Consider the following 27,420-nt stretch of genomic DNA (forward strand, 5'->3'; position numbering starts at 1 on the left):
AGAAAGTCTATGGCTCACAAAGCTGAAAATATCCGATCTTACCCTTTACCTAAATTTGTTGACTTTAGTTCTATGCAAATAAAACCATACAGGTAGTTATAATTTTTTTAAACACAAATAGTAGCATTTTTAATTAATTCTACCTTCACTCACTTTGTACCATATCAACACTATAATATTGTAAGTAGGTGATTGATCTTTTTTTTTTTTTTTTTTTTTTTTTTTTTTTGTATTGGGGTTTGAACCCAGGGGTGCTCTACCCCAGTCCTTTTGATTAATTTTGAGATAGGGTCTCACTAAGATGTCCAGACTGGCTGCAAACGTACAATCCTCTGGCCTCAGTCTCCCCAGTAGCTGGGTTCACAGGTGTACACCACACACCTGACTTGTAGTGGGTAGTCAGTTTGATTTTAGACATGCTTTTAAGGCAAAGACCAGTTAGCCAGAGACTAGTTATCCCCCTGGAAATGCTCAATAGGTGGATGGGCTTATGGTCCAGAAGCTTGGAGCCTGAGGGTGGAGATCTGAGGAACAACTGTGGGGAGGTCTTCAGTGTGGATATGTCTGTGACACTGGCCTGCAGATCATAGATTTCCCTTGACATAAATGAAGCACCATTCAAAGTAAACTGAAGGTTAATAGGTTGGCAGAAAGGCAGTGAATGAGAAGGAACAGTAAATACTAAAGGCGATTTGTAGTTCTTTTCTTGATTCAGAAATAAGCTAATAAGAGGAAGTGTTGAATTGTGGACAGAGTAGGACCGTGGATATTTATGTAGTACCTACTGAGTGTCTTCTGCTGTATAATGTGGTCCCCACACCCAACTTTTTTTTTTTTTGGGTACTGGGGATTGAACCCAGGGGCACTTAACCACTGAGCAAAATCCCCAGCCCTTTTTCTGTTTTATTTTGAGACAGGGTCTCACCAAGTTGCTGAGGCTGACCTTGAATTTGCAATTCTCCTGCCTGAGCCTGCACAGTTGGGATTACAGGCACGTGGCACCACACCGGTCACATGGTCCCTTATTTAACTGTTACTCTCTGAGGTTGTATCATTAACTCGTTTTACTGGAGCCTCAGGATGGTGAAGGGACCTTTTTCTCACCATCAATCGTGAAGTGAGTCTCTGGTTGCATTTAGGCCTCATCTTTCCCTTGTACAACTAAGGGTACCACCTTGGGCTGGGAGTTGCCCCTGGGCTTTGCCAAGCCATTTCCTTCATCCGTCCCAGCTCTCTCATATGCAAAAGGAGGCATTTGTCACCATGCCTGCTGCAGCCTTTTCTAGTTCTCACCTAGCCTGAATCTATTATGGGTGGAAACATAAGGGAAAGAGGTGGTCCTATGAGAGCGATATGCAGAAAATGGGAAGAGGAGAGGAGAGGAAGGTAAGTTTAGCAATTTGTTTGTATCAGACCCAGCTCTCTGGCAGATGCTCAGAGGAGAATGTTATTCCTTGATCTGGAGGAAGAGTCTGCAGTCTCTGTGCCTAGGCTGGGAGCTTGCCCATCACCTGCATTGCCATGCTCCCGAGCTCTGCTTGAGTACTTGCACTTGCACTGAGGAAGGCTTTGGGGCTGGAGAGCGGTGGACAGCGCCTGGCAGGTCTCTCTCCCTGTGCCTGCGCGCGGCTGGCTTTCTGGAGGAGCTGCAGCTAGGGGGCTGTCTGATGTTACCAAGGAGCAGGCGGGGTGGGAGCCATCAGGCTTGGGAACCGGGGGTGTGAGTGTATTTATGTAGGACCCGGCCAACCTGCAGTTTCAGATTTCAGAGCCAGCTTGACTGGGAGACTTTCCCTCAGTGTTCAGTCAGTGCCGGAGCAGGGAGAGAGCCGACGCCAGCGTCTTGCTGGGGCGCTGGGGAAATCTCCCTCCCGGGCTCTCTCCCTGTCTCCTTCCTTCTCATGAGGGCTGCGTCTGCCACCCTTGGCAGTTTTCTTGGAGTTTTGCTTCTTTGCTTCCTGGTCAGCGTCTGCCATCTCCTAGTTGGGTTCCGACTTTCAGCCTGAAAGGTAAAAATCAGGGTTCCTGGGAATCTCGGCTGGGAAGACTTGGGGCTACCCAAACCTGTGGGGAGAACCAAGGAGAAAGATGCATTTGTTGGGCAGAGGAGTATGTCCTAATGAGGGATAGGACAGAGAGAAAGAGCAGGAGAGAGAGACTCTGTGTGTGTGTGTGTGTGTTGGGACATGCCCTTATAGTTGGGATGCAAACCACCTTTTCCCTCCTCTTTCCTTTCATTCCTCTTTCTCTCTTAACAAATAAGAATATCCCATAAATGTCCATCTTCTTTGGGTCTCACATCAAAAAGTTAGAGAACATTTTAAATTTTTGGAATAGAATGTGAATATTTCCTCGCTTGGGGTCAGAGGCTGCAGAGGGAACCTAGAGACGTGGTCTGTCTTGGAGACGTGTGTCCTGGAGCCAGCCCTGGGTTTTGCAGGCACTTGGTACACTTCTGATCAAACTGACTTCCACCAGTGTGATTCCAGCCTGGTCTCCTTGTGCAGATAGACGGAACCAGCCTAAGGAATCAAAGCTCCCGGACAAACGCCAGGAGCACTTTCTTTGCCTCGGAATGGGACAGGAAGGAGGCCAGTGCCTTGGGTGGGTGGGGCTGGCATTGAGCCTGAAAACAAATTTGGGTGGGGAGGTGCTTGGTGGGTGGTGGGTGAGGCTGGCTGAATGCGGCTCTGTCTTCTCCGTCCGTTTCCTGCGTTATCAGTCGCAGGGAGCAGAGATCAGAGAACCACCTTGTACGGGGGTGGGTGGGCGGGCAGCCTGGCCTAGCTGCCAAGACCCGCTGGCCCTGTGGCAGCACATGCTGTGAGGCAGGATCCAGCAAGACAAGTGGGTGGGCCAGGATGAATGGGACCCAGCGAGAGGCTGGAGGTGGTTTTTGAAAAGCAGATTGAGGTGGGGAGATATGCATTGGAAGGGGAGCCTCCTGGAGAGAGCTGGAGGCAGAACCTGGGGTGGTTAGAAAGGAATAAGAAGAGGGGGCTGGGGAGCCCTAAACTCTGATGCATTCCAGAGTTACAGCCAACCAAGGGATCTCAACTCTGCAGAGAGATAATCCGGGATAGGTGAGAAAACTGGGGTTTGCCTACTCACTTCTGAATATAATGAGATGATGTGAGCTGGCTACATTTTGAACACATGGAATCAGACTGAGCAGTGAATTTGGGAGGCAATCACGTTGCTGTTTGTTAGACAACATAATTAATAGTTTGTGCGGTTATTTTTGAAACTATGGTCATTTAAGAAATTTTAAGTTTATATCGCTAGCTCCTTCCAAGTAGAATTTGCAGCATCGTTTTGTGTTTGGTAGATGGTGCTGAGCATGATTTTGAACAACAGATAGTAATAGCCGGCATTTGTTTGGTCGTATTTTTCTTTTCCGCTCAGACCCAGAGAAGTCTTGTATTTCCCCTGTCAGTCAAGCGCAAATGGGCAGGTACCCCTGCGCTGTCCCAGGCGCTACACTAGACTAGGGGGCATTTGGAGGTGTGAAGGAGCTGCTTCTGCCCCTTACGCTCGCTTAGTCTAGCTGCAGTCCTGTAAGGAGAGAAGGTTGTTCCTACAACACAGATAAGGAAACTGAAATCAAAAGACGCTGCTGGAGCCAGGGAGGTGGTGCACTCCTGTAATCCTAGTGTCTTAGGAGGCTGAGGCAGGAGGATCACAAGTTCAAAGCTAGCCTCAGCAATTTATTGAGGCCCTAAGCAACTCAGTGAGACCCTATCACTAAATTAAAAAATACTAAAAAGGTTGGGGATGTGGTTCAGTGGTTAAGCATCCCAGGTTCAAACCCCAGGACCAAAGCAAACCCCAGTATCAGAAAAAAAAAAAAAAAAAAAAAAAAAAAAAAAAGACTGCAGCTGGGGTCATGGGGTTAATCAGCAGAAGGGCAAGAGTTAGAATTAAGATTCAACCCCAAACCCAGGGGTGCCATGCTGTGTGCCCGGTGTACCTCCCCCTGCCTCACGACTGAGTCTTCTATATGTCCCTGTACCTGTTCATCTCCCATACTTTCTGCATCAGGGTAATGAGAAAGAAGCAATAATCTGTGAAAGGCAGAATGGAAAAACTGTTCCCTGGGATGGATTCCCTCTTCTCTGGACCGTGAATTGTGCTATTAAATGGCATCAGTGGTTTCATGCTTATGTTACATTGCTGGTTGGTGAGCACTGCCACTCACCGTAAATCGACTTTATCTCTTGGATCCCCGGCCACCACCAGTGCTGGGGATGGAACCCAGGGCCTCATGCACACCAGGCAAGCCTCTACCTCTGAGCTACATCCCCAGTCCTCCCATAATTCTTGGCTCCAGGCCTTCCTCTCTCTTCTGTCTGAGTTATGCACGCTTCTCTGAACAGACCAAGGGGACAGTAAAATTCAGGGCTCTCAGAAACTTGGGAGGTCCATTACAGAGGAAGATGCTTGCCGAACATGAACACTTGATTTATAAGATAATCAACATTCGTTCATGCTTTGTAATTGGCAGAGTGCCTTTGCATAAGCAAAGATAGTATGTCCGTTCCCCCCTTCCAATTAGGAAGGTCTAAATCCCCAAGGATTAGGATTTTTCTCTTAATTCTTAGGCTCAAGCTAAAACTGACGGAGAGAGTTCATCCAGCCCAGTGATTCCCAAAGTTTGGTCCATGCAGAGTTTTCACCAGTCTGAGGCATTACAAGATAAATAGGGGAAATGTACCAGATTTATTTTGTTTTTCAGAAAGAAAGATGTATTCAGTTAAAATGTATTTCTATGAGGGTAGGAGATGAGCTAAAATATTCTGAGGTTACAGCTTTCTGATTCTTTTTATGAGCCAATGGTAAGAATAGATGGTAGCTGGGCTTTTAAAATGTCCTTATTTGGCAAAATAAAAAGTTGGCAATCTTCTGTTGGTTCCTCAAATTTCATTTTTTGAAATTTTACTGGTTCATGAAATCCAAAAATTTTGCCTCCAGGATCTTCTCCAGACAGACTCCCTGATAAGACCTCTCTGGGGCAGAGTCCTGAAAATTTGAAATCTGATCTTGCTACCATTACTCTTTCTCTGTGGGTCCTTTGAACATGATGAATCTTGGCTTCTGCATTCTGAACCTGGAAGAAGTTCCTATCTCTAGAACAAGGCCACTGGCAAGGGGAGGCCTGTGTTCTGAGTGACAGGCAGAAGACCTTCCTTTCTCTGAGGGGCTGTGGACTGGGCCTTGCCAGTTCCTGTTCCCGTACTCGTCTTCTAGAATTGTTGGAAGTCATCTTCCATCCTTGGAAAAGACAGAGGGGATATGTGGGTTGTATTTTGGGACAGCACAAGATAATGTTGTACATTTGGGTTTTTTGTGTCCTGTGTCAGTCATTCAGAAACACCTCTCTAACTAGGTGGTCAAGAGATAAGGTCATTTAAAAAAATCTCAGTATCAAGTTTTTTTTTTTTTTTTTTTTTATAAATCTATTTACTTATTTAATTTTAGCTTGAGTATCCGTATATATCAGTACCAAGTTTTGAAGTGGTGGGTTTACCTGAGCTCTTGAGTCTAGACTGGGGCTTTTCCAACTCTGTACTCTTGGAGGCATTGGCATGTCTGAGTCGTCTACCTTTGAGGATTCAGGCCTGGAACTGTAACAAACACGTGGGATTCCCCAGGCAGATCCCCAGCTGCCAGAACCTGAGACACAGAGTTGGTGTGCACATGTGTGCAGACTTGTATGAGCGAAAGCTTTCAGGGAAAAACTAGTTTCAAACCACCCTGGAAACTGAGCTAGAGGCTCCTTTTTTTTTTTTTTAATTTCATTTCAGGGCCCTTTTTTGGAAAACAGATCCCCAAGAACTTCTTTTTTTAAAAAAATATTTTTTAGTTGTATTATTTTTAAGTAATTAATACGTATGTGGTGCTGAGAATTGAACTTAGTACCTCATGCATGCTAGGCAAGTGCTCTACCCCTGGGCCACAACCTCAGTCCCCAGGAACTTTTTTTTTGTAAGGGAGAATTTTCTAATTTTCCCACTCTATTTTCCTGTTCTAAAACATGGAAGCAGTCAAATTTCCTAAATTAGGAAGGCTGTTAAGTTTGGGGAGCAGAGAAAAAGCAGGATAAGCTAATATGGGGAATATTAGGTTCTGATCTGGGAGACCAAGTCAAGGTGTCTGAAATCCCCCCACCCCCGTGTGCGCACGTGCGCACTCAAGGATTCTGGTTAGTGCTGGGTCAACACAGGGCCTGGCTTTTAGGACGGTGGCACAGACTAAACCTCTGACTGATGATGGATGCCACGGACCTGTGCATATTAGCTGAGGGTGAACCAAAATGAAAAAGGATCCAAAAATTGCCCGTTAAAGTTCTCTGCCGCTTGCCAGGCATGCTGACACGTGACTATCATCCTAGCCATCATAGGAGGGAAGAGGCAGGAGGAGGGCAAGGTCAAAGCTGGCCTCAGCAACTTAGGGAGACCCTGTGGACCGGGTTTGTGGCTCAGTAGCAGAGCACTTGCCTAACGTGTCAGGCCCTGGGTTCAACTTCAATTATTGAAAAAAAAATTAGGATCTTTTCTGAGATGTTCAAGTCAGGAGGGCAGAAGGTGTTAACCAGCATGGCTTCTTCTGAATGCAAAGGTCAAGGACATGACTGGTACCTTTTGTTTTGTTTTGGTACGGGAATTGAACCCAGGGGCACTTAACCACTGAACCACATCCCCAACCCTTTTTCTATTTTATTTAGAGACAGGGTCTCACTGAGTTGCTTAGGTGTCCTCACTAAGGTGCTGAGGCTGGCTTTGAACTTGTGATCCTTCTGCCTCAGCCTTCCAAGCCACTGGGATTACAGATGTGCGCCACCACACCCATCATGACTGAGACCTTTAAAGACATTCGCGCCTTTATCACGGGTAGGCCGTAGAAAACAGTATCGCCAGTCCTGGGCCAGCTTTGTCTCCTGCTTGCTTTGTGATCTTTTGCGCAACTCGGTTCCTCTCTTCTGACCTCAGATGCTTCATCTGTAAGATGAGGGAATTGAATTTGATGGCTGCCAGTCTGTCGCTGAACTCTGCCTGCTTCGGTTCTCCACTGGACAGTGGGGCCTCTCCACCAATGTCAGGCAGACCTTGCCATTCTGAGAGAAGAGCATCCTCTGCCTCTGCTAGTCTAGCAGGTCTGCCTCAGTTCTGTTGCGTGTCTGGTGGCAGAGTGGCTTGCGGTGGCAGGATGGAGCTGGGTTAGAACTGAGAAACCCACTTGGGTGACTGTGCCTCAGAGAAGGTTGAGTCAGGACAGTCACCCACCAACCCCTACAATGCCTGACTGGAGCCAAGAGAGCTGAGAAATGGAATTGCCCAATGTTCACTGTTATTGACCAGGACTGGTTTCTTGTTTTAAAAGCCTCCTGAGGCCATAAGATGGCATCAGGAGAAACATGCTAAACCTGTTCCACTGTATGTTGCATGTGTCTGACTGCACGCCCCCCCACCAGAGCCCCATCCTCATCACCTCACACTCGGAATCTTTTCCTTCCTTTAGTCCAGATGCCCGCAAACCCACATCCCCCTTCTCTTGCTGGGTCATGTATTCCCCTGGGGGTGCCTCTGGGGACTAGGTGATGCAGATGACGCTGCAGGGTGGTAGGCAGAGGGCTGGAAGCCCAGTGAGGTGGGGAGTCGGGAGGCATGTTTGGAATCCCGAGACATGTCTCTACCTGAAGTCCAACCAAATAATCACAACACCCTGCTGCACCAGCTCTGCTCGGGGCAGAAGAGCAGCAGATTTTTATGGGCCGGTCTTTGGATCGTCTCCCCTGCCCCATGCCAACTTGTGTTCCAGGGAGCCAGCTCCGGGCTGCAGGAACCCAGAGACCCTGTCCAGGTTGGAGGTGAGGCAAGGGGCTTCAAATGACTGCCAGTACCTTTAGCTTAGCTAACTCTGGTGACTGTCCTGACATCCCAGGGACTAAGAAGTGGTTATCGAGTCGTACACTTTATTATCGGAAACTCGCTTGGCTGTGGATTTTAGAACAGTAACATGGCACGCACTGTATTACCTGAACCTCTGGCAGGGACTGGAGCAGCTCCACCATCGAACATTTTAATAATGCCGTAGGAAGGCTTATCTGAAGAGTCATGTAAGTGGGATAAAGAAAGGCTATAAAGAGCCTCATGATTGGCTGCTAGATAGTCGGCATCAAGTCTGGTTGGGTTTTGCTTCCAGTTGAGTTAGGAAAAAAAAATTTGTTTTTAGATGTTTGTGGATTTTGGAATGCTGTGAAAGCATTGTGGTTCTGTATTGCCTCATACAATCTTACAAGGTTGGAATCATCTTCCCATTTTACAGATGAGGAAGCTGGGGCTCGGGGATTGGAGACTGCTGTCATTCAGCTGGCAAGTGGCCGAGCTGTGACTTTAGGTCTGTGGACCTGCAGAGCCAGGCTTTTTCCTCAGGGTATGGGGCCTTACCTCCTTTGGAATGAGTGAAGGGTCGTCCAGGGTGGGGGTGCGAGCTCCAGCTTGGACCTCTTCCCTGATTGGGGAGGTGCTTTCTGCACATTTGGTAGGGATCATTTATTGACTCATTCTTATTTATACATTGACTGCTGGGACCTCAGTAGGCTAAGAGCTCAGAAGAGAGGAAGCTCAAGTTCAGTCAACTTTGTGGCTTACAAGAACAATCCAGCTGGCTTTGTGGGGGCTGTGAGAGCCAAGAACAAATGGGGTCAAGTTGGGTTGAGTGAGGAAGCATCATCCTGTGGAAACAGCCCCTGTGCAGAGCTAATGGAATGCTCCGTGCTTCCTGCCTCCCCGCCCATCTCCTGGCTGCGCAAGTCTTGTTCTGAGTCCAGGGCATCTGGACGGAGGGCCTGTGTGCAAGGACCACAATCCCCAGATAAGGATGAGAGTGATGTGCAGCTTGGAATAGGGAGAATTCAATTAGGGGGTCTCACTGGTCTTCATTAGCGATGGGAAGAAACAGTCAGAGGAAGTGCTAATTCAATCTGCTGAACATAACACTTCGTTGGAAGGATGGACATTGGCCTGTTGTCTGGACAGTGGTATAGACAACCTCCCTTCCTACCTTCTGGATGTTGTTGGATAGCAACTGCCATCTCTGGCTCATGCCTAAGTCGGGCAAGATTTGGACCCCCGTTAGGCAGGCACACGCGTCCATGGCGCTTCTCTGCGAAGAGGAGCCTGTTTGTTGTCAGTGAACTCTAAGCAGCATAAGTGCCAGCTGGTCTGGAGGGAGCGTGGCCTGGGCTGTGTCCTTCATTAGGAAGATACCCACTAGGAAGGGTGGTAGGTTAGTTGCCATAGGAACAAGGAACATCTGCTCCAGACAACTAAAGAACAGATGGGGGTGGGGTGGGGCAGGAATCTTCTTAAAGGGACCATTGGTACCAGGGAAGTAGACTTTCCTAAAGAAAACTCAAGGGGCAGATTGGATTAGTTGTCCTGAAAGAATTATGGGGCTCTAAAACAGCAGAGGACCCAGGTACTTTAGAAAGTACTGGAAAAGATGAAAAGATGCAAGACTTTCTCCTCAGTAATGGCTGTCCATCATTGGGAATATGCTTCAAAGCTGTGTCCACTTGCTAGCCACCAGCTCAGCCTTCCCTGATTCCTTTAGCCGGCAGGATTCGGTGACTTAATCCACATACCTAGGGATCTGTCCTCACCGTTGGGGCCAACCCACTTCTGTTGCCAGCTTCCTCTTAATCATTCTGGCCAGGAGCTTTTCCACACTGCACTAGTGAGCTTCCCTTCACCCTTGTCCTCTCAGGTGGCCTGACCCGTAGGGAAACTAAGACCTCCCAGTGCTCCTAGTCCTTTTCCTTCTTCCTCCCACTTACCAACCATGGATGCCAAGTTGAGGTGAGATGCTGGGTCCTCTAGAAGGCACCTGATCTCTTCCCTGATGTCAGTTGGGACTCTTCTGGTATAAGTTACAGAAACTACTCATAACAACTCAAGTCCCAGTGGAGATTTAATACTAGGGCACTGGAGTGTTTCTCAGAGCTCAAGGTCAGACAAATGACTGGACCACAGGAACAAACTCGAACCAAGGAGACAAATGCCAAGGCGTGGCCTTGGTTCCTCTTCATGTGCTAGCTCACTCCTTGCTCCTGTTGCGGAGCGGATGTTCAGCTTCCTGGTCGGCCTACAGGGTGGAAAAGATGGGAGAGAGTGTTTCCCTTGTACCATGTTACCAGGGTGTCACCTGGAAAAGGACTGATCCCGGTTCTCATCTTGAGGGAGAGATTTTGGCTGAGCTGAGATACCAGGTGACCAAGACAGTCCCAAGTGTTGGGGACATGGCTATGACTGTAGTAACTGTTGTATGTTGGGGTGGAGGCAGTTTCTAGAAAGGAACTAGACTCCAAGCATAAATGAATTTGTCTTGGAGAGGTGGCATGCCCCTGGCCTCTCCTGGTCAGCTCTTTTCCTGTCTAATGATGACTGACAAGGTCTAGTAGGTAGCGTGGTGGTATGACCCAAGGAGCCAGGTCATGGTCATGTCGTTGCCCTTCCCCGCGGATGGAGGAGACATGGAGCCTGGACCAGTAACTGTTCAACCTGTTACCCTACCCCCTAGTGAAACTCGATTCTTTTATTTAAGTCCTTCATAGCAGATTGTATCATTCCCTCAGAGACTAGGGAGTCAATGTCTTAGTGACTCACACACAGTTGGAAAGATCATCACTGTTCCTAAATTCAGTTCTTCATAATGTAATTGAATGCATCCATTGTCCCCCATTCCATCTTGGGCTCATGAGGAGAACTGAGACCCTCATCTTTCTTAGGTTAGGACCATTTAGTGAAGATAGAATTATTTCTGCATGATGGGAGGTTGAGGCCTGAGGATCACAAATTCGAGGCCAGCCTGAGCTATGTAGCAAGACCTTCAGCAACTTAGTGAGACCTTGTCTCAAATTAAAAAATAAAAAGGGCTGGGGATTGGGGGTGTAGCTCAGTAGTAAAGTGCCCCTGGGTTAGATCCCCAGTACTCAAAGGAGAGGATTATTTTTGCAGAAGAAGATAAGACTTTGGGCCAGGGGATATGGAATTTGGTACCATTTCTGGATGGCCACTACCCTTTATCCAAAGAAACCCCAGGGAAGAGAAAAGACAAGCATCTGACTACATGAAGAAATGTCAGAGAACGTTCTAGATTTCTCTTTCCCATGCGCCAGAAAACCAGAGACAAGTTTGGACCACAGGAAAGGCATGGAGGTTCAGGGAGGTCAGGGGGTTGTGGGGAGAAGGAGGTATAGGAAGAGGACAGCAAAGGATTCTAGGCATAGATTCTAGGTATAGGAAGAGGACAGCAAGGGATTCTTCTCTCCCTTACCTATACTAATGGAGCATGGGGGGCTGGGTAACCCAGCTGGCAAAGGGCCCAAAATTCTTTTTAATCTTTGACAATGAACACTCACAATTAGCAATGTAGAGGGAGCTGAATTTCAATTCCTGTGTCTCTGGTGGTCCCATAGCCTGGGATGCTGGGATGATGATGACCATTAACTGTGTCACAGGCATGGCTTAAAGGTTTTTATGTGCACTGAGTCATTGAATCCTCACAACAAATCCCATGAGGTACAAACTACTATTACCCGCAGGTTGCAGATGAAGAAACCAAGGCCTAGAGGGTTTGAATAACTTGTCCAAGTTCCCTCTGCTCCTAGGGAGCAGAGCAGGATGCAGATTTAGGATGTGAATCCTTCCCCCTCTCCCTTCTGATGAGAGAGCCAAGCATTTCTATCCCAGGTGGGCTGGGAGGAAGGCCCAGCGGAGGTACTTCAACTCCCGGGCAGGGCTCTTGTCCTCTCTCGCTGCACTGAGCTCAGAGCTTAGCCATAGTAGAATTTCTTGTTGGAAAGAGGAAATGTTAGAGGTGGATGAGGATTAATCTTTGTTCTGAGAGTTTTCAACAAGAGAAAAACAAGTCACATTCAGATGAAGCATGTTTTCTGCTACCAGAAGGTTAAATGGCACATCACAGACAAATGTTGTTAGAGCCAGGAGATTTTTTTAGGAAGAAGGATGCATTAGTCAGTCGGTGACTTCCTCCATCTGACTCTATCTATATCTATACCCTGCCGATGCTTTTAATTTCTCTCTCAGTGGAGCTGGTGGCTGGGAGGGAGGAATGTGGGGGTGTCTCAGTGGGTGGTGAGAACCATATGCCTACCCGACCCCACCCTCCTGGGGTCACATCCGAGAAGCTTCCACGGTGCTCTGCTGCTTTTGCTTCATGTCCTCTTCCATGTTTACTCCCTAAATCTCTCACCTCCATCCACCATGAGTGCAGATGTGGAACTGCAGTCCAGGGGCTGGAGGGAGCAGGGAGGTGGCAGGCCCCAGGCCCTGCTTTGGCTGTGCTCCTAGGGCTGCGTGGGAAGGCGCAGCAGAACCACCTTCCTCCCATCTCGCCCGATTCCCTGGAGCCAGTGAGGTGGGGGAGTCTCAGAGCGGAGCCGCTGGAGGGCCTGGAGGGGCCCAGAAGCTGGACTATTTCTGTAACACGGAGCACATCTGCAGCCAGCCGCAGAGAAGGTCAATCTCGGGCGCAGGGCTGGAATGCACAGGCCGGGCAGCAGGGAGAGCTGTGGTTTCCCCTGTTCTGGCAGCTTGGAGGGCCCTGCTGTGCCCTTTGGGGAAGGTGGGGCTGCTTGCAGCCAAGCCTGTGGACTAGGGAGATGGCCATGGCGCAGGCACTGGAGAGGGTGGGAACGGACACCATGGCACTGAGGGGGACACGGACTGAATTCTAAGGTGTGGGAATTATAGCTCATGCTCTGTGCCATTAAAAAAAAAAAAAAAAAAAAAAAAAAAAAATCAGGTCAGGCCAAACACGGTGTGAGAAGAGAGAGAAATAGTGTTGGGCAGGGACAGGGAGGCCCCGAGACACACGTGTGTGAGCGTGTGCCAGCGTTCACACGGCACACGGGGCAAGTTATGAGTGGTTGTGTAGTCATGTGGCTTCTCGTTGAAGACCCTCACCGGCCCTGGCCCCTGGCAGGGTTCTGATGCTTAAACTTGTTTGCAGTCTTTCTCTTAACAAGGATCCCACGTTGTATAAACTTGAGGCCTCACAAAGCCTGGCTCTGCTCCTGCCTCTTGGGCACCAACAGGCACGCCGCTGCCTTACAGCCCTGTCCCCTGCTCACATTCTCCCAGGAGTGTCTACGCTTCCCCACATGTGCATGCGTGTGGTTTGGGGCTTCTCAAGTAGCTGTTTATAGTTAGAAAATTGCCCTGCTCCATCTCTGACTCTGTCACAGGGGGACCATTAGAGCTATTCTGATTCTGCCTGACCTCTGGCCACCCTGCCCTTGGTTTGGCCCCCTTCAGCTCTCTAGGCACATGATTACAGAGGTCATTCTCCTGCTGAGGCTGTGGGTCCTCCCCAGCCCAGTCTAACCCTCTCAGATGGGAGAGGGTTTCAGGTGAGCAAGTAGCTTTTAGATAGAGACTCTTCCAGAAGAACCCAAAGCTCTCAGGACCCAGTGGCTTTTTTCTAGGGGCCACTTGATTCCTTCTCTCATGTCCAGGGGCCCTGAGGGAACAAGAACTTGTCCACATGGTACAGCTGGGTGGGCACAGCAAGAGCACCAGAACTTGAGATTCTTTGTACCCAGTGACGGTGCTCCTAGAATTGACTTGCTTTTCAGTTTCCAAGTAAGACATGAGCGAAGTAAAAGGAAGTCCACCTCAGTTCAGAAGGCTTTAGGGCAGCCGTGTGTGCGCACACCTAGTAATCCCAGCTGCTCAGGAGGCTGAGACAGGAGGATTGCAAGTTCGAGGCCAGCCTCAGCAATTTAGTGAGGCCTTAGGTAACTCTCAAAATAGAATATTAAAAAGGGCTGGGGATGTGGTTCAGTGGTTAATCGCCCCTGGGTTCAATTCCTGTTACCAAAAAAAAAGGGGAGGCGACAGACGTCCCTCCCATTTGAGAGTCCCAGGTGCTTATTATTCTGGTTCCTAGACTGCCTCTCTTCATCACTTATCTGGGGCGGGCAGTAGTTTAAAGGCATCACAAACTAGATTTAGGAATCTCTGGGTGCCATTTTGATGGATGACTTCCTTTAGAAAACAATTACTAAACATCCATCTTTATGTGACAAAGTGCTGAAGGGTTTTATAATCCGAGGGCTTTATGGTCAAAATTAGGTCATTGTCTCCTAGAGGTGAACAGTTCAAAGCAGATGCAGGCAGATGATAATGATTACTGGCATTTATTGAACATTTATTAAGTGCCAGCAACTCTCTTGAATTCTCCACTGGTATAATCTCATTTAATCCTGTAATGAACCCATGAGGTGGGTCCTTCTATAGGCCTCTTTTTGCAGCTGGAGGAATGGAGTACTGAGAGTAAGTCACTCACCCGGAGTCCCTTAGGTAGTAACTGCTGGGGCCAGAATTGGAACAGGGACAGTCTGACTCCAGAGCCAAAAATCTTAAGACTAATGCAGATTCAGTGCAGTGAAAATAAACTGAAGGATTAGCTGGTAGGATGAGGCATGAGAAGGGAATTTCAAGTTGCACAACTAACATCAAGTGGAAGACAGCCTGCTTTGGACTGAGTCCTGGGCTCTGATCCCTGTCCTCTCCCTTCCTCACTGTGGAGCCCTAAGGCTGGTTACCTGACCTCAGGTTCCTCCTCAGCATAAGACAGCAGTGCCTAGCTCTCGGGGTTAGGCAGAGAATTTGCTAGCATCGTGGCTTGGCGAGGTGTTGACTTCCTTTCCTTTCTGTGCAAGTTGTCAAGTTTTCCTTGGGAGGGGAAGAAGTGATTTGGGAATTCAAGATTAAGTCTTGTTTCAGGAGGAAAATGTCCAGCCAGCCGTCCAGTACCCTGCCTTCCGGACAAGCCTTCCGCCATCACCCTCTCCTGTCTCCCCTGGGATTGCGTGCAGTGGGAGGGGCAGGCTGGACAGGGAGGAGTGTGGGCTTAATGCAGCTGTAAGGCAGCTGCCACCCTTTGGTCCCTCTTTCTTCATCATCATCATCTTTTTTTTTTTTTTTTTTTTCTTTTAAACACAAGAACATTCTCTTGCACAACCACAGGACAATTAGCAAATTCTGGAAGCCTAATACTGATATTATTCTAACATACAGTTCTTGTTTAAATTTTGCCAAGTGTCCTAATAATGTCCTTAGAGTCCGATCCCGGGCCGAGTCTCTTTGCTCTCTCTTCATCTGGACGAGCCCCTCAGCTTTTCTTTGTTGTTCATGGATTGACCTTTTTTAAGAGCACAGAATCTTATCTGGGCCTTCCTGGGGTTGTCCAGTCTTTTCCCTCTCCCCTCCCTGATCCCTGAGCAGGTCTGACCACTAGGATGAGAAGCTTAAGGCACTCTGTTGACACGAAATTAAGGGAGGGTTTGCCAAAAAGCTGAGTAATCAAGATCAATAATACTTTAGAGTGTGTTTTAAAATATCAACATAATGCAAGCATTTCATTCATCTCCCCTCCATACTAGGGATTGAACCCAGGGCCTTATGCATGCCAGGCAAGCACTGAGCTACACCCCAGCCCCTTTTAATTTTGATTTTGAGACAGGGACTTGCTAAGTTGACCAGGCTGGCCTCAAACTTGAGATCCTCGTGCCTCAGCCTCCTGAGTACAACGTGCCTGACATTTTTATTACTGCATGGGGATACTTATTTATGCTTTTTAAAGGCAAAGTTGATTAAGTACCACTTTTTCAAAGTACCAGTTCAGGGGATGTGGCTCAGCACAGAGCACTTGCCTAGCATGCATGAGGTCCTGGGTTTGATCCTCATTACTGCAAAAAAAAACCAAAAAATGGTCTCGATATAGTATAAATCATTCTCGGCCCCCCCGGTTCTGGGCTTGAACTCAGGACCTCACACACACTAAGCAAGCACTGTACCAAGGAGCAGCATCCCCAGGCCAACCCACCCTTCTTTTTAAATTTAATTTTGAGACAGGGTCTATTGCCTCCACTGGCCTCAAACTTGGAATCCTCCTGCCTCAGCCTCCTGAGAGGCAAGGATCACGGGTGTGCGCCACCACCCCTGGAGAAGAGGATAAACTGTGCTCATTGCTTCTCTGGGTGCCCTTGTGCTTTGTGCCCTGTGGCCTATGGGGTGGACTCTCTCCTCCCCATTATCCCATCCTCAGAACAAGGGAGGGAGAGAGGTGGGGCCCAGCCAGCTGCTGTCCTTGTGCCTGGCCAGAGGGGAGGAGGAGGGAGGGTGGGGACCGGAGAAGAGGAGGAGGGAATGGTACAGGGCCTCTGGCTGGGAGCTAACAGCTTCCAGCTGCTTCCACACCCACCAGACTTCTGCTGGGGTAGTGGGGTTGGTTGGCTTTTTCCTCTCTTCCCATCAAATGTGTGATCTTACTGGATCCTGGGTCCCCTCACCTCTACCAGCGCTCCTTGTCTTAACATCATCGTGGTTCTCTTACTTGATCCTGTTCTGACCCCAGGCCTGCTCTGTTCTCATGTATCCCAGGACCCTGGGCTTCTGCCCCTTGCATCTTCTTGAATGGCGGGGGCCTTTCCCAGGACCTGTCCCCCAGCAAGGCTGACCTGCCAGCTGTGTCCCTCTACCCTCACCCGGCTCCCAGAGGCTTGTGGGTGGTGGAACAGTGTCAGGCTGCTCCCCTGTCAACGAAGAAGGCGCTCCGGGCTGCCATTGGAAGGCCCCATGGTGGGCTGTCCTAGCAAAGCCCCTTAACCTCATTGAACTTCAGAGTTGTGCTGTTTTGTGAGATGAAAGTAGTGCTTTTCTACCTGCTTCCTAAGATCTTAAAGAATCAAATGAGGTAATGATGAGAGAGTTCTGGGAACCCTAAACAGCTTTAGTTGACATTCGCCTTTTGTAAACAAATAATCTCCTGTATTTTTATAAAGCCCATGTTCAGATCTGCCTCATCAGGAGAGGAACACCGGCTGATCAGACCCCTGCTCATTCCTGCCTTTGAGCAGCGTTTCTGTCCGAGGGAAGCAGGTCTCTGGGAAAGGCTGGAGCCCCTCCCGCCTCTGTGTTCCACAACCACCTCACACACAGCCACTTTGCTGGAACAGTAGTAGTGTTTTGCTTTATTAAAGGGCTCATCTGAAGCTTTTGTTTATTATAACTCTATGGAGGTATAATTGATTCATGATAGATGGTGCATATTTTAAAGGGTAAAAACTTGATGTGTTTTGTGAAACCATAACCACAATTAAGATAATGAATATAACTCCCCAGAGTTTCTTCCTGCATCTTTGTAATCCCTCCCTCTACCCTGTCCCCAGGCAACCACTGTGATCTGCTTTCTGTCACCATAGATTAGTTTGCATTTTTCAGAGTTTTTATAATAGAGTCATTCAGTATGCACTTTTTAAGGGGGAAAGGATCTGCCTTCTTTCACTCAGTGTAATTATTTGGAGAATTCATTCAATGTTTTCAATAATCAATAATTTGTTTCCTTCTTGCTGTGGGTGGCATTCTTTTGTGTGGATGTACCACATGCATTGTATTCATGGGTTCATGGACATTTGGGTCGTTTGCGGTTTGGGGCAAATATAAGAATATCGGTGTAAAAGTCTGTGTGTGTGTGGACACATGCTGGGATTTCTTTCAGGTGAATACCTAAGAGTAGAATCGGTGGGTCGCATGGATGTGTGTGTAGCTTTTTTAGGAAGCTAGTGTCTGTTTGGCCAAGTGGCTGCTGTACCATTTCTATTCTCGCCAGCAGTCCACGGGCGTTCCAGTTCCTCCACATCCTGGGCCACACGTGGTGTGATTCATCTTGTGTTTTGGGTATTCTATGGGTTGTGCATAGTGGTAGCTCACTGGAGTTTCAATTTGCATTCCCTGAATGGCATGGAGCATCTTTCACGTACTTAATTTATACTCGTGTATCTTCTTCGGTGTTGTTTGCTATCTTAAGTGGCGAGAGCTCTTCATGTATTGTACCCTATGTCAATTATATGTTGTAGGATGTTTTTATGGTTTTTCGTTTTTGTAACATGTCTCTTGATGTCATTTTACTGCGTTTTCTTTATCCTTGGTGTATTTTGTGTCATCTTTGCCAAACCCAAAGTCACTGAGAGTTTTCTCCCATGTTTTCCTCTAGAGATATTACAGTTTGGGCTCTTAACGTTTAGATCTGTGGTCCATTTTTAGTTGCTTTTTAAATGGTAGAGTCAGGGTCTGTTCGACTTTTACTGTTTGTTTGTTTGGCATATGAATCTCTAGCACTTTTTCTAGCACCATGTATTGAAAAGGCTGTTATTCATCCTCCCCCACCCCCTTGAAAATGGCCTTGTACCTTTGTAGAAAACTTGTTGACTGGTGGGCGTGGTCGTGCAGGTCTGTAGTCCCTGCAGTTCAAGAGGCTGAGGCAGGAGGATTGTGAGTTCAAAGCCAGCCTCAGCAACTTAGTGAGATTCAGTCTCAAAATAAAGTATAAAAAGGACTGGGGTGTGGCTCAGGGTTAAGTACCCCTGGGTTCAATCCCTGGTACCAAAAAAGGAAAATTTATTTTTTGAGTGCTATTCTTTTCTGTTTATTCATACATGTATCTTTATAACAATTCCACACTGTCTTGATGACTGAGGCTTTATAATAAGTCTCGATGTCAGGTAGTCTACATCTTCCAACTTTATTCCTCTTTTAAAATGTGTTTTGATTAGAATATTCTAGGTCCTTTGAATTTCCATTTCCATGTGAATTTTAGAATTAGCTCGTCTTTTTTTTTTTTTTTTGCAAAGAATTCTGTTGGGATATTGATTGGGACTGTATTGAATCTATAAAAAAAAAAGAAGGGGAGATTAGACAACTCAATAATATTGAGTCTTTTATTGAAAATAGTATCTCTTTTATTTGGATTGTATTTAATTTCAGCAGTGTTTTATAGTGTTCAGCATGTTCTTACACATCTTTTGTTGAATTTATTCCTAAGTGTTCCATATATTTTACACTAAGTGGTGTTTTTAAAATTTTAATTTTTTAGTGCATAGGAATACAGGTGATTTTTCTGTGTTGACCTTATATCCTGAGCCTCCTCTTCCCTGACTTCAAAACTCCACTCAACTGAGCAGGAACCTGGAATTGCTGAGGTGCAGGGTGTCTGTGTGACATGTTAAGTGTTTAAAATGGCATGTGAAAACATCAGCATCTTTCCCTGTTTTAAGTTTTGATTTGTCTCAGTAGCAACCCTGTAGCATCCACGGCGGTAAAGGGTGGAGAAAAGGGAGGACATGGTAAATTCTGACCTGCACAGGTAGAGCACCCCCAGACCTCTGGGGTATTCTTGAGGGTGATTGGAGCAGGTTGGGAATGTGATGCAGCCTCTTTAAGAAACCAGGGCCAGCAGCCACCAGGCCACTGGGAATGTAGCCAAAGAGATAAGATAAGGCCCCCTGGCTGGTTTAAACCGGGGTCCTGAGCCATACTGGCTGGCCTACTGATAGGCAGACAGGAACCAGGGGTGATAAGGAAAAGATGCCAGCTATTAAAGACAGGCTGGCAAGAGGTGAAGCAGCCTAATCACGCATCTGGGGCTGGAGGGAGAAGGGGATATTGATTGTGGGTGTGTAGAGAGAAGGCACCGGTATTCTTGTGTGCATCCTATTATATCTGTGATCATGGTTAAAAAAAAAAAAAAAAACAAAACCAAAAAACCCAACCCAACTAGGCTATTCTTAAATGCCCTCAGCTTTATTTGTAGTAAATGTTCAATAAATATGTGCTTGAATTCTTTGTGCTCTAGTGAGATGATCTGCTATGGGATTGGAGATTTTCCTCAAACTAGGAAAATCCTGGCAGGGACTTACTCTGACAAGCCTGGAGCTGCTCATTTGCACATATCTGCATAGATTTGCATGCATCCTACATGTAGATACTTTCATGCTGGATTTAGATTCCCCCAAATCGTTTGCCTATTTTTAAAGGGATAAAGAAAGAGTTTGTCTCTACTCATCCCTGCCTACCTTTCATCTGCATCCTCCAAAGATGCAAAAGTGATTTCTGCAACTTTAAAATTGTGAAGAATATCTGTGGTTGGCACAGTTCATGCAGATGCAAGCGATTCCTTGTCTGTCAATCCATTTCTCTTCGTTTCTATTGCGACTCCCCGTTCTACTATCCAAACTCCAGAACGGGGCAGAAGATATTAAGGCACAGAAACCCTCTAACTGAACAGCCAGGAGCTCAAATTGCTTAGAAGCCTTCCAGGATTCTGTATCTGGACAGAGAAATGAAAGGCAGTCCTGTGGATCTGAAGATGGCCCTGCCACTGCTTCTTGTCCCAGGACTGGAGATGCCATGACTACCTTTGTCTGCTCTTCCTCCTCCAGGAATAAATAAAATTATCATCCCTCCCCCAGATCCTGGTTTCTCTATTGGCCCGCCAGGCAAATATTTCATAATGTGGGCTCATTCAATTGGGCATGGTGCCAGAACCCAGTGCCTCAGGTTGCGAGTCTGCTCCAATCAGGCGGGGCGGCCTGGGTGGGACTACACAGGAGAGGCAGCGGCATTACTCAGGTGAACGGCATCAAGGTGGGAGTTGCTACTTTTTCGGGGCTGGCCAAAGGGGACAGGTTGGTCCACCGGCCAACTTGAGGCAACCCGGCACTGAAGGGGTTAAGGCCGGGCGGCATGTGTGGCTGTTAATGATTGCTCCCCACCAGGGACCTGGTGAGCATTAAAGGAAAACCTTTCCCCTGTTCCTGAGTGTGGACAGAGGCAGGACTAGAGACAGCAGAGGGGACGCAAAGAAGAGCCGGTGAGTAAGTGGTTGTCTGTCCGCTGTCTGTCCGGGTGACCCTGGAGCAGGTGAGGAAGCACTAGACAGATCCACTCCACCAGCAAGAGCTGGCCTTTGTCACCTCCAGATACAGTCTCAGTGGGGGGGGTGGGGGGTGGGATTTCCTATTTATTAGGAGAGTATCTTCAGAATTGTTTTTGTCCAAGGGTTGAACTCAGCCCCGAAGCTGGAGGTGCAAACTGGCATTGTCCTGTGAGGGAGACAATGGTTTCGTGTGGCCACCCCGCACACACAGAGCTGGAGCCCGGCTCTTCCCTCTCTGAGCCATTGTCTCCAGAGAGGGGCTCGGGAGCTCTGGGCAGAGGCAGCTACCAGTCTCTCTCTGGGCTGATTTCCTGGGACCCTGCCACGGCAGACAAGGACAGTGTGCTATTGCAAAGGCCACAGTCCACTGTGGGGAGGGACAGGGTGGGACAGAACTGGGTGACTGCAGAGAGTTGGGGGCAAACTCTTCACTCATTAGGAAGACAGACAAAGTTGTCATTTGGGAGCCAGACTGGGAAGAAAGAGAAGCAGTCTTTTGCATGTAGATTTCTGTTGTTCCTGTTCCCTCCACTTCCTGGTGTGTCCCTCATTCCCTCACCCTCCTCAGCGTTTGCCCTGTTTGACCCAGGCACCTTCCCATGATGCGTCAGGAGTGTGGGCAGGGGTCCCTGGGCTCTGTGGGAGGAGGGGGACACGCTGACTTTTCTCAGCTGATGGCATCGCGTGTGTCTCTTCCCAGCACATGCTCATGTGAGAAAAAAAATGAGAGACTGTCCTCAAAGGAGAAATGTTGACTTTATCCCCTCTCTTAGCTGGGGGCCCTTTTGTTCTCCAGCCTCCTTCTTGGGAGGAGAAAGATTGAATGACATAATGGTGATGCTAGACCAGACCTAGACAGGGACTCTGGCCCTGGAGGGCCTGTTGGACAGGAACAGGCTGCTCCAGTGCCAGTCTTGAAGGCAGATTTGAGAGATAGTCCACCCAACCCTGCTGGTGGCTTTTGCTGTGGTGCTTCCTCTGGTTGGGCTGCCGGATAGGCAAACAGAAACTAGGCACAATAAAGGAGAGGTGCCAGCCACTAGGACCAGCAGGGCAAGAGCAGGAGCAGCCAAGTTTCTGGGCATTTGAGGCCAAGAAAGTGAGGGAAGTAGAGTACAGGAGAGGAATGGCACGCTGTCCCCGTAAGCCTGGTATTAAGGGTCAGCCCTAAATGTGACTAGCCAGGCTCCATCTTGCACTCCCAGAAGTACAGAGGACTGACTATCCCCAGGCGGGTGGCTTCATGGGGGCCGTCTGTGCATCTGCCACCTTGCTCAGGAGGGCCCCTCGCTTGGTATAACTCTACTGTTGTCATCCTGAAATTCTTAGGTTGTGCACAAGGGGCCCTGGGATTGTCTTTTGCAAGGAGCTGTGTAACTTACCCAGCCATTCCTGGTCCCAGGCCCAGCAGAAGTTGCAGCAGCTGGATAATTGGTCCAACAGATGTAGGCAGACTCACCTGTTACTCAGGTGTCACTTACAAGGCTGGCTTCTGTCCTGGCTGGGACTGCACAGCATCCTGTCACCTTTCCTTCTCTCTCTCCTCCCGAGGTGTTGTGTTGCTCCTCTTTGCAGCCTTCTTGCCCAGTCTCCCTTCAGAGCTCCTGCGTGGCAGGGGACAGGGAGGAGGCAGCCGAGACCCTTGTCTTATTCTCTCCCTCCCTCCATCCCTCCCTCCCTCAGGCCCTTTCTTTCCCTTTTGTGGGCCGTGACTGGTGACTGCTCTGGGCTCAGTCTAGGCTTGGGAGCCATTCTTCCATTCCTCCGAGATTTCCTCCCCTCCCTGCGGTAAGCTGTGGTTATCTGAGGCACCTGCTTCCTGTGCTGTCTGTTTCAGGACAGGTTGCTTCCCTGTGATTACCTGATGACTGCAGCCTCCAGATCTGGGTGGGTGCAGGGAAGGAAGAATCCTAAGCTGCCCCGTCTTGGTGGCAGCTCGCCTGTCTGATCTCCCTCCAGGCCACCTCCTCCCACTCTGGACCAGAGGCCCTGCAGGAGGCCTCCCTTTCTCCTTCTTCCCTCCGGCATAGACCAGAGGTTGGCCAATTCTAGAAGGAAAATGAGACTGAAAGGAGGGACAAGTCCCCCCTGTACCACTTTTCCCCGTCCCAGTTATTTTCTCCCCATCTCCTTGGGCTGCTTCAGAACCTTTTCCAGTGTCCCCCACTGGGCCTGTGCCCAGTAGGGTTGTTAATGACAATACTTTCAGACCCTCATGAGGAGTAATGCATAGAATTTTAAAACCAATGGATAATCCAAATTTGTTTTGATTGGACTTTGGAACATGTCATTTGGTTTTTAATTTTTAACTTTTTGTTGTGGTTGGAAGCCGGTTTTCCTTTCTTTCTGGTATGGCTTAGGACCATAAGGGACCTTGTATTTCCTGAGTACACTGGGCACGTATCAGCTGCTAGAAGGATAAACTTCTTTGGAATTAAGTGTCTGATAGAATCCAAAAATATTACAACTGGAAGATGGCTTAGAGACCATCTAGCTCAGTGCTCTACACTGATGGAATGTTCTAGGGCTGTTCGGTTCAATGTGATATATACCAGCCACCATAGCAACTGAGCCTCCATGAAATGTGGCTACTATAATTGAGGAACTGAAACCTTCATTTTATTTAATTTTAATTAAAATTTGAATAGCCATGCATAATTAATGTCTTTTAAATTAGATAGTACAGATTTGGGGTAGTGCTCCTTATTTTATTCCCTTATTTTATAAATGATTGTAACATCAGCCACTTACCGAGCAATGATTATGTGCCAAGCTTTAAATATGTGCTCTCATTTAATCCTCCAAGCCACCCTGGTACTGTTCCACATTATAGACAGGGAAGCCAAACTGCACAGAGCTAAAGTGCCCAGTACTGGTCATCAAGTCTCCTGACTCCGGGATTGCTGATCTTGCCCTTTTCCTTAAGAAGAATCCAAAGTGTCCGTGACACTTTGCTATCACTTGGCAGTTTTCTTCACAAGTTCTCCAAGGCCCTTCCAGATCTCACTTTTCCTCTCTGGGATGTCAGGGGAATAGAGGAAGGATTGTCACATTGGGGAAAGACAGTGGTGGCTCTCCTGGACACAGTTATTTTCTGGCTTGTTCCATGGGTGGCCCTTGCTCTCAATCTCCCTTTGGAGATGGCAGTCAGTGATCTGGGGAGATTCCTCTGCTCTCAGAGCCCTTGGCAAGCTCCCCACGTATACGGGAAGTTCCAGACTCCTCACTCCTGGCAAAAAAAGGTGTTCAGAATTTCCCACCATCCATCTGTGTCCCAGCTTGCTGCATTACTCCTCTCAGACAGAAGACCAGCTGAGCCCTCCCAGGGCCAGGGCAGACTGGCACTTCCTAGGGCAGGTGAGGAGCAATGCCAGACCATGGTCTTGCCGCTGTGCCACCTGCCTGGCCACCCTCTTCCCGTGCAGCCTCCCAGGTTTCTCCTGCAGGAGCAGCTGTCCAGGCTCCTGTTCCCTGCTCCGGGTGATTTATTATTTTCCTCGTCCCCAGACAAAGCCCCTGCTGTGTAGACTCTCATCAGTCCAACTGGCCAGTGGAGGGGTGAGGGCATTAGGCAGATGGAAGTCACCCAACGATCCCATCCCGGAGCGAGGGGTTGGAGGCTGGTTCTCCCATCGTCTCCAGTCACCACACAACATCCCTGCACAGCCGCACACGCCCTGCTCTGCGGCAGCTCCTCTGTTCTAGTCGGGAGCTGGGCCTTGGGCATAGCCATGAAGGAGGCCCGGGCGGTGGGTGATCTCTATGTGGCCACCCTCCCAGACCTCCACACCCAGGCACCTCTTGCCAGACTGCATTTATAGAGACCCCTACCCCATATCACATATCTGTAGTCCACAGGCGTTACTGGTGAAACCCTTTGTGGCTTTTGTCACTGTGTTCTTGGAGCAGGCGTTGGGAAGCCAGCGTCTCCCGGTGACTCATGATCTCTCTTTCTTGGAGATGAGGAGCTCAGATGGGGTGAACAGCAGGGCTGGGGAACCCGAGGAAGTATGAACTTGGCCTTATCGCTCTGATCACTGTGGCTAGGGCTACAAACCTCAGCCTCCCTGACTCTACCCCAGCCTTCCTCCCTGTTTCCCTGCCTGAGGACGGCACAGTTTTATTTCCCTTTGTTCCATACCCCTGGGGAGCTTTGGAACCTTTCATCCTCTGCTGTCTGGTGGGAAATTTGTGTAGTGTACTGAGGACAGCATCCCTTAGTACCATTGTTTTATTGTTAAAATGAGAAAACAGCTTGACTGTCTCAGATTGCCGGGTCGGGAACCAAGAAGGCATTGGTGCTTTTGAGGGTGTGGAGGGAGAGAGCGAGCCTGGCTCCATTACTTTCCACTCATGCACTTTGTAAAATTCTTCCCCATGGGTGGGGTGGGTGGGGCCGCTGCTCTCTGTGGGACTCCAGAACTGGATCTGCTGAGTTAGGAACAAAGAGAGATGGTTCCAGTGACCTTCCATAGACCCCGAAGTGGACCGTTGGGCCGTCTCAGCCTCTGAAGGGTAGGGGTTTGGAATTGGACTCAGCTGGGGAAGAGGCGTAATTAATGATTGGACTGCCCTGTCACCCCTGGGGATCTTTTCTATCCTGCTGACTGGCAGGAGAAGGCACCCTGGAGACCAGACCAGGGGAGGGGACTGGACCTTGGTTTTCTCTGCCTGTCTGGCCTAGCCACCTGGGGAGATTGGAGGAAGGAAAATGTGGAGCTGAGGCTGTCGTCTCCTTTTCCCCTTGGCAGGGACAGAACAAGAGCACACAGCATACAGACCATGGGGAGCTTGGGAAGCTGGCTTGCCCCAGTTCTCCAAGCTGGGCCACAGTAAGGGGGAAATGCCTTCCATTCTGCTTTTGACAGCTTCCGGGTGGTAGAAGCAGAGTTCTGACCCCCCTCGAAAGCTCGTCAGTATGCAGGTAGTTAGGGGGTGGCCACCCCCTCGAACAGTCTTCAGTCTTTTCTTTAGCTAGGAAGGACGGTGGCCTGGAGTTCTGGCGGGCCCTATGGCCCAGGCTTAATGCCTTAGTCTCTGGGTCATTGAGAGGCAGTGAGGTCCTGGGCACTGGTCAGGGAAGTGGGGCAGGGCCACTGGGAAGGCTCTTCAGCAGCTAACCTGGAGGAGTTTCAATATTTTAATAACTGGCATGGTCGTACTGACTCTCCACCCTGTTATTATCATTTTTCAGGAGGCAAATGGAATTCCATAAAGTCAAATAGTCAGAGGGTAGAAGATCAGCACAAAGTTCTGCGGCTTGGTATCCGTTCTTTCTTTTTCCTTCTCTCTCACACACACACACTCTGCCTTAGGCTTTTCTGGCTCCTATTATAAGAGTAAGGGACCCTGGAGGCCCCAGGCAGAGGCTCAGAGACAATCCAGGAAGAGTCAGGACAGGGTGGCTGCATGGGCTGGAAGGGCCTCCTGCGCGGTGCCTGTCCTGCCATTGAGCCCTTTTCTCTGTCTGAGGTAGGGCTGAGCGCAGGTGGAATTCCCCTGCCATTCCGCCCTGGCCACAGCAGGACGATGCGTTGGGTTGTGGGGAGGAGCCCTGAGGGCAGAGCTAAGCAGTCTCCTGAACCCTCAGCCCAGAGGTCTTAGCATTTAGGGTGGGCCAAACTTGGGAGGGGGCACCCAATTTTTGCCATTTTCCAAATGACAGTAGCATCGAAGGGAGGGGCAGGGTGAGGGCAGAGAAGAAAAGAAAACAAGGACTTTGCCAGGTGAGAGCCGCTGGCAGCTGGTCCCCGGCACCTGTGGAGCTGGCATTTTGATCTGCAGGTGCACGTGGAAAACAGACTGTGTTGTTGAGAGGGCTTCTCCTGCCCGCAGACACCTTGAGGTGCTGCCAGGCCCCACCCCCTTTTGACCTCATCTTTATGCTGCAGGGAGCGGTGGGAAAACAGGGGCTTCGGAAGGGAGAAGTTGGCTAGGGAAGCGTGTTTTCTCCCAGAAATGGCTGGCGGAGCTTCCGGAATCTGGCACATCAAGATGGTTGGAAATGTAAACTGAGCTGGTTTTTAATTGGGACAGAATGCTGCAGCAGATAAGACGCCTGGACAATGAAGATGAGATCCAGAGGGGGAGGCAGGGAGCAGGAGCTGAGCTCTCCTCGCCCTCACCTCCTCCATGGCTGCAGACACCCCCCCTCAGTGTGGACAGTCTTGGCTCAGAATTTGGTAGCCGGGAGAAAGAAGGAAGGGGGGGGGGGGGGGGCACGGCAGCCCCGCTTCCCAGTCGCCCCCCGCCCCCCCCAGTCCTCACTCTGCTTCATGAGCTGGAATGCCAGAAACCAGGGTGTCCTCAGGATGGGAAGCTGGGCCAGGGCTAAGTCTCTGTCAGCAGCTTCTCAGGAGCTGTGGAACAAAGCAGCGTGGTACAGGGCAGATAACCAAGAGGGGCCCCAGGGTGGAAGGAATGGAGTGTGTTTCTCTAGTTGTTCAATATTTATCACAGCGGGGGTCCTGGGCATCCAGCCTGGGTGCCTGAGTGTGCCTGTGTGCTCACACGCATGCCAGCAAAGGGTCATGAAGACAGTTGATTATGCTGTCTGTAAGATGCTGAGGAGGCCGGGAAGCATAGGGTCCTAACAGGGTGGAGAGACAAGGGTCT

The 27,420-nt window shown here is 49.0% G+C and overlaps 1 protein-coding gene across 8 annotated transcripts in view; it reads left to right on the forward strand.

Moving 5' to 3' along the window:
- The window catches only part of PLEKHA6 (pleckstrin homology domain containing A6), a 126,300-nt gene that overhangs the window by 47,288 nt on the left and 51,592 nt on the right, over positions 1–27,420 (forward strand). Inside the window, exon 1 of one of the 8 annotated variants that reach the window (XM_079107383.1) lies at positions 1,740–2,009. The exons of 3 other annotated variants lie outside the window; for them this stretch is intronic. Coding sequence is in view for 3 of the 5 variants with exons in the window: in XM_079107387.1 (XP_078963513.1) it covers positions 12,298–12,542 (245 nt within the window). In the remaining 2 variants the exon portion in view is untranslated. Of the gene's footprint in view, positions 1–1,739; positions 2,010–7,722; positions 7,868–11,379; positions 12,543–20,516; positions 20,740–27,420 lie in introns of those variants that run through there. 4 more of the 8 variants (XM_079107379.1, XM_079107387.1, XM_079107386.1 and 1 more) reach the window with 4 other exon arrangements.

The sequence above is a fragment of the Sciurus vulgaris genome, assembly GCF_902686455.1.
Source record: "Sciurus vulgaris genome assembly, chromosome: 12".
In the NCBI taxonomy this organism is placed as follows: Eukaryota; Metazoa; Chordata; class Mammalia; order Rodentia; family Sciuridae; genus Sciurus; species Sciurus vulgaris.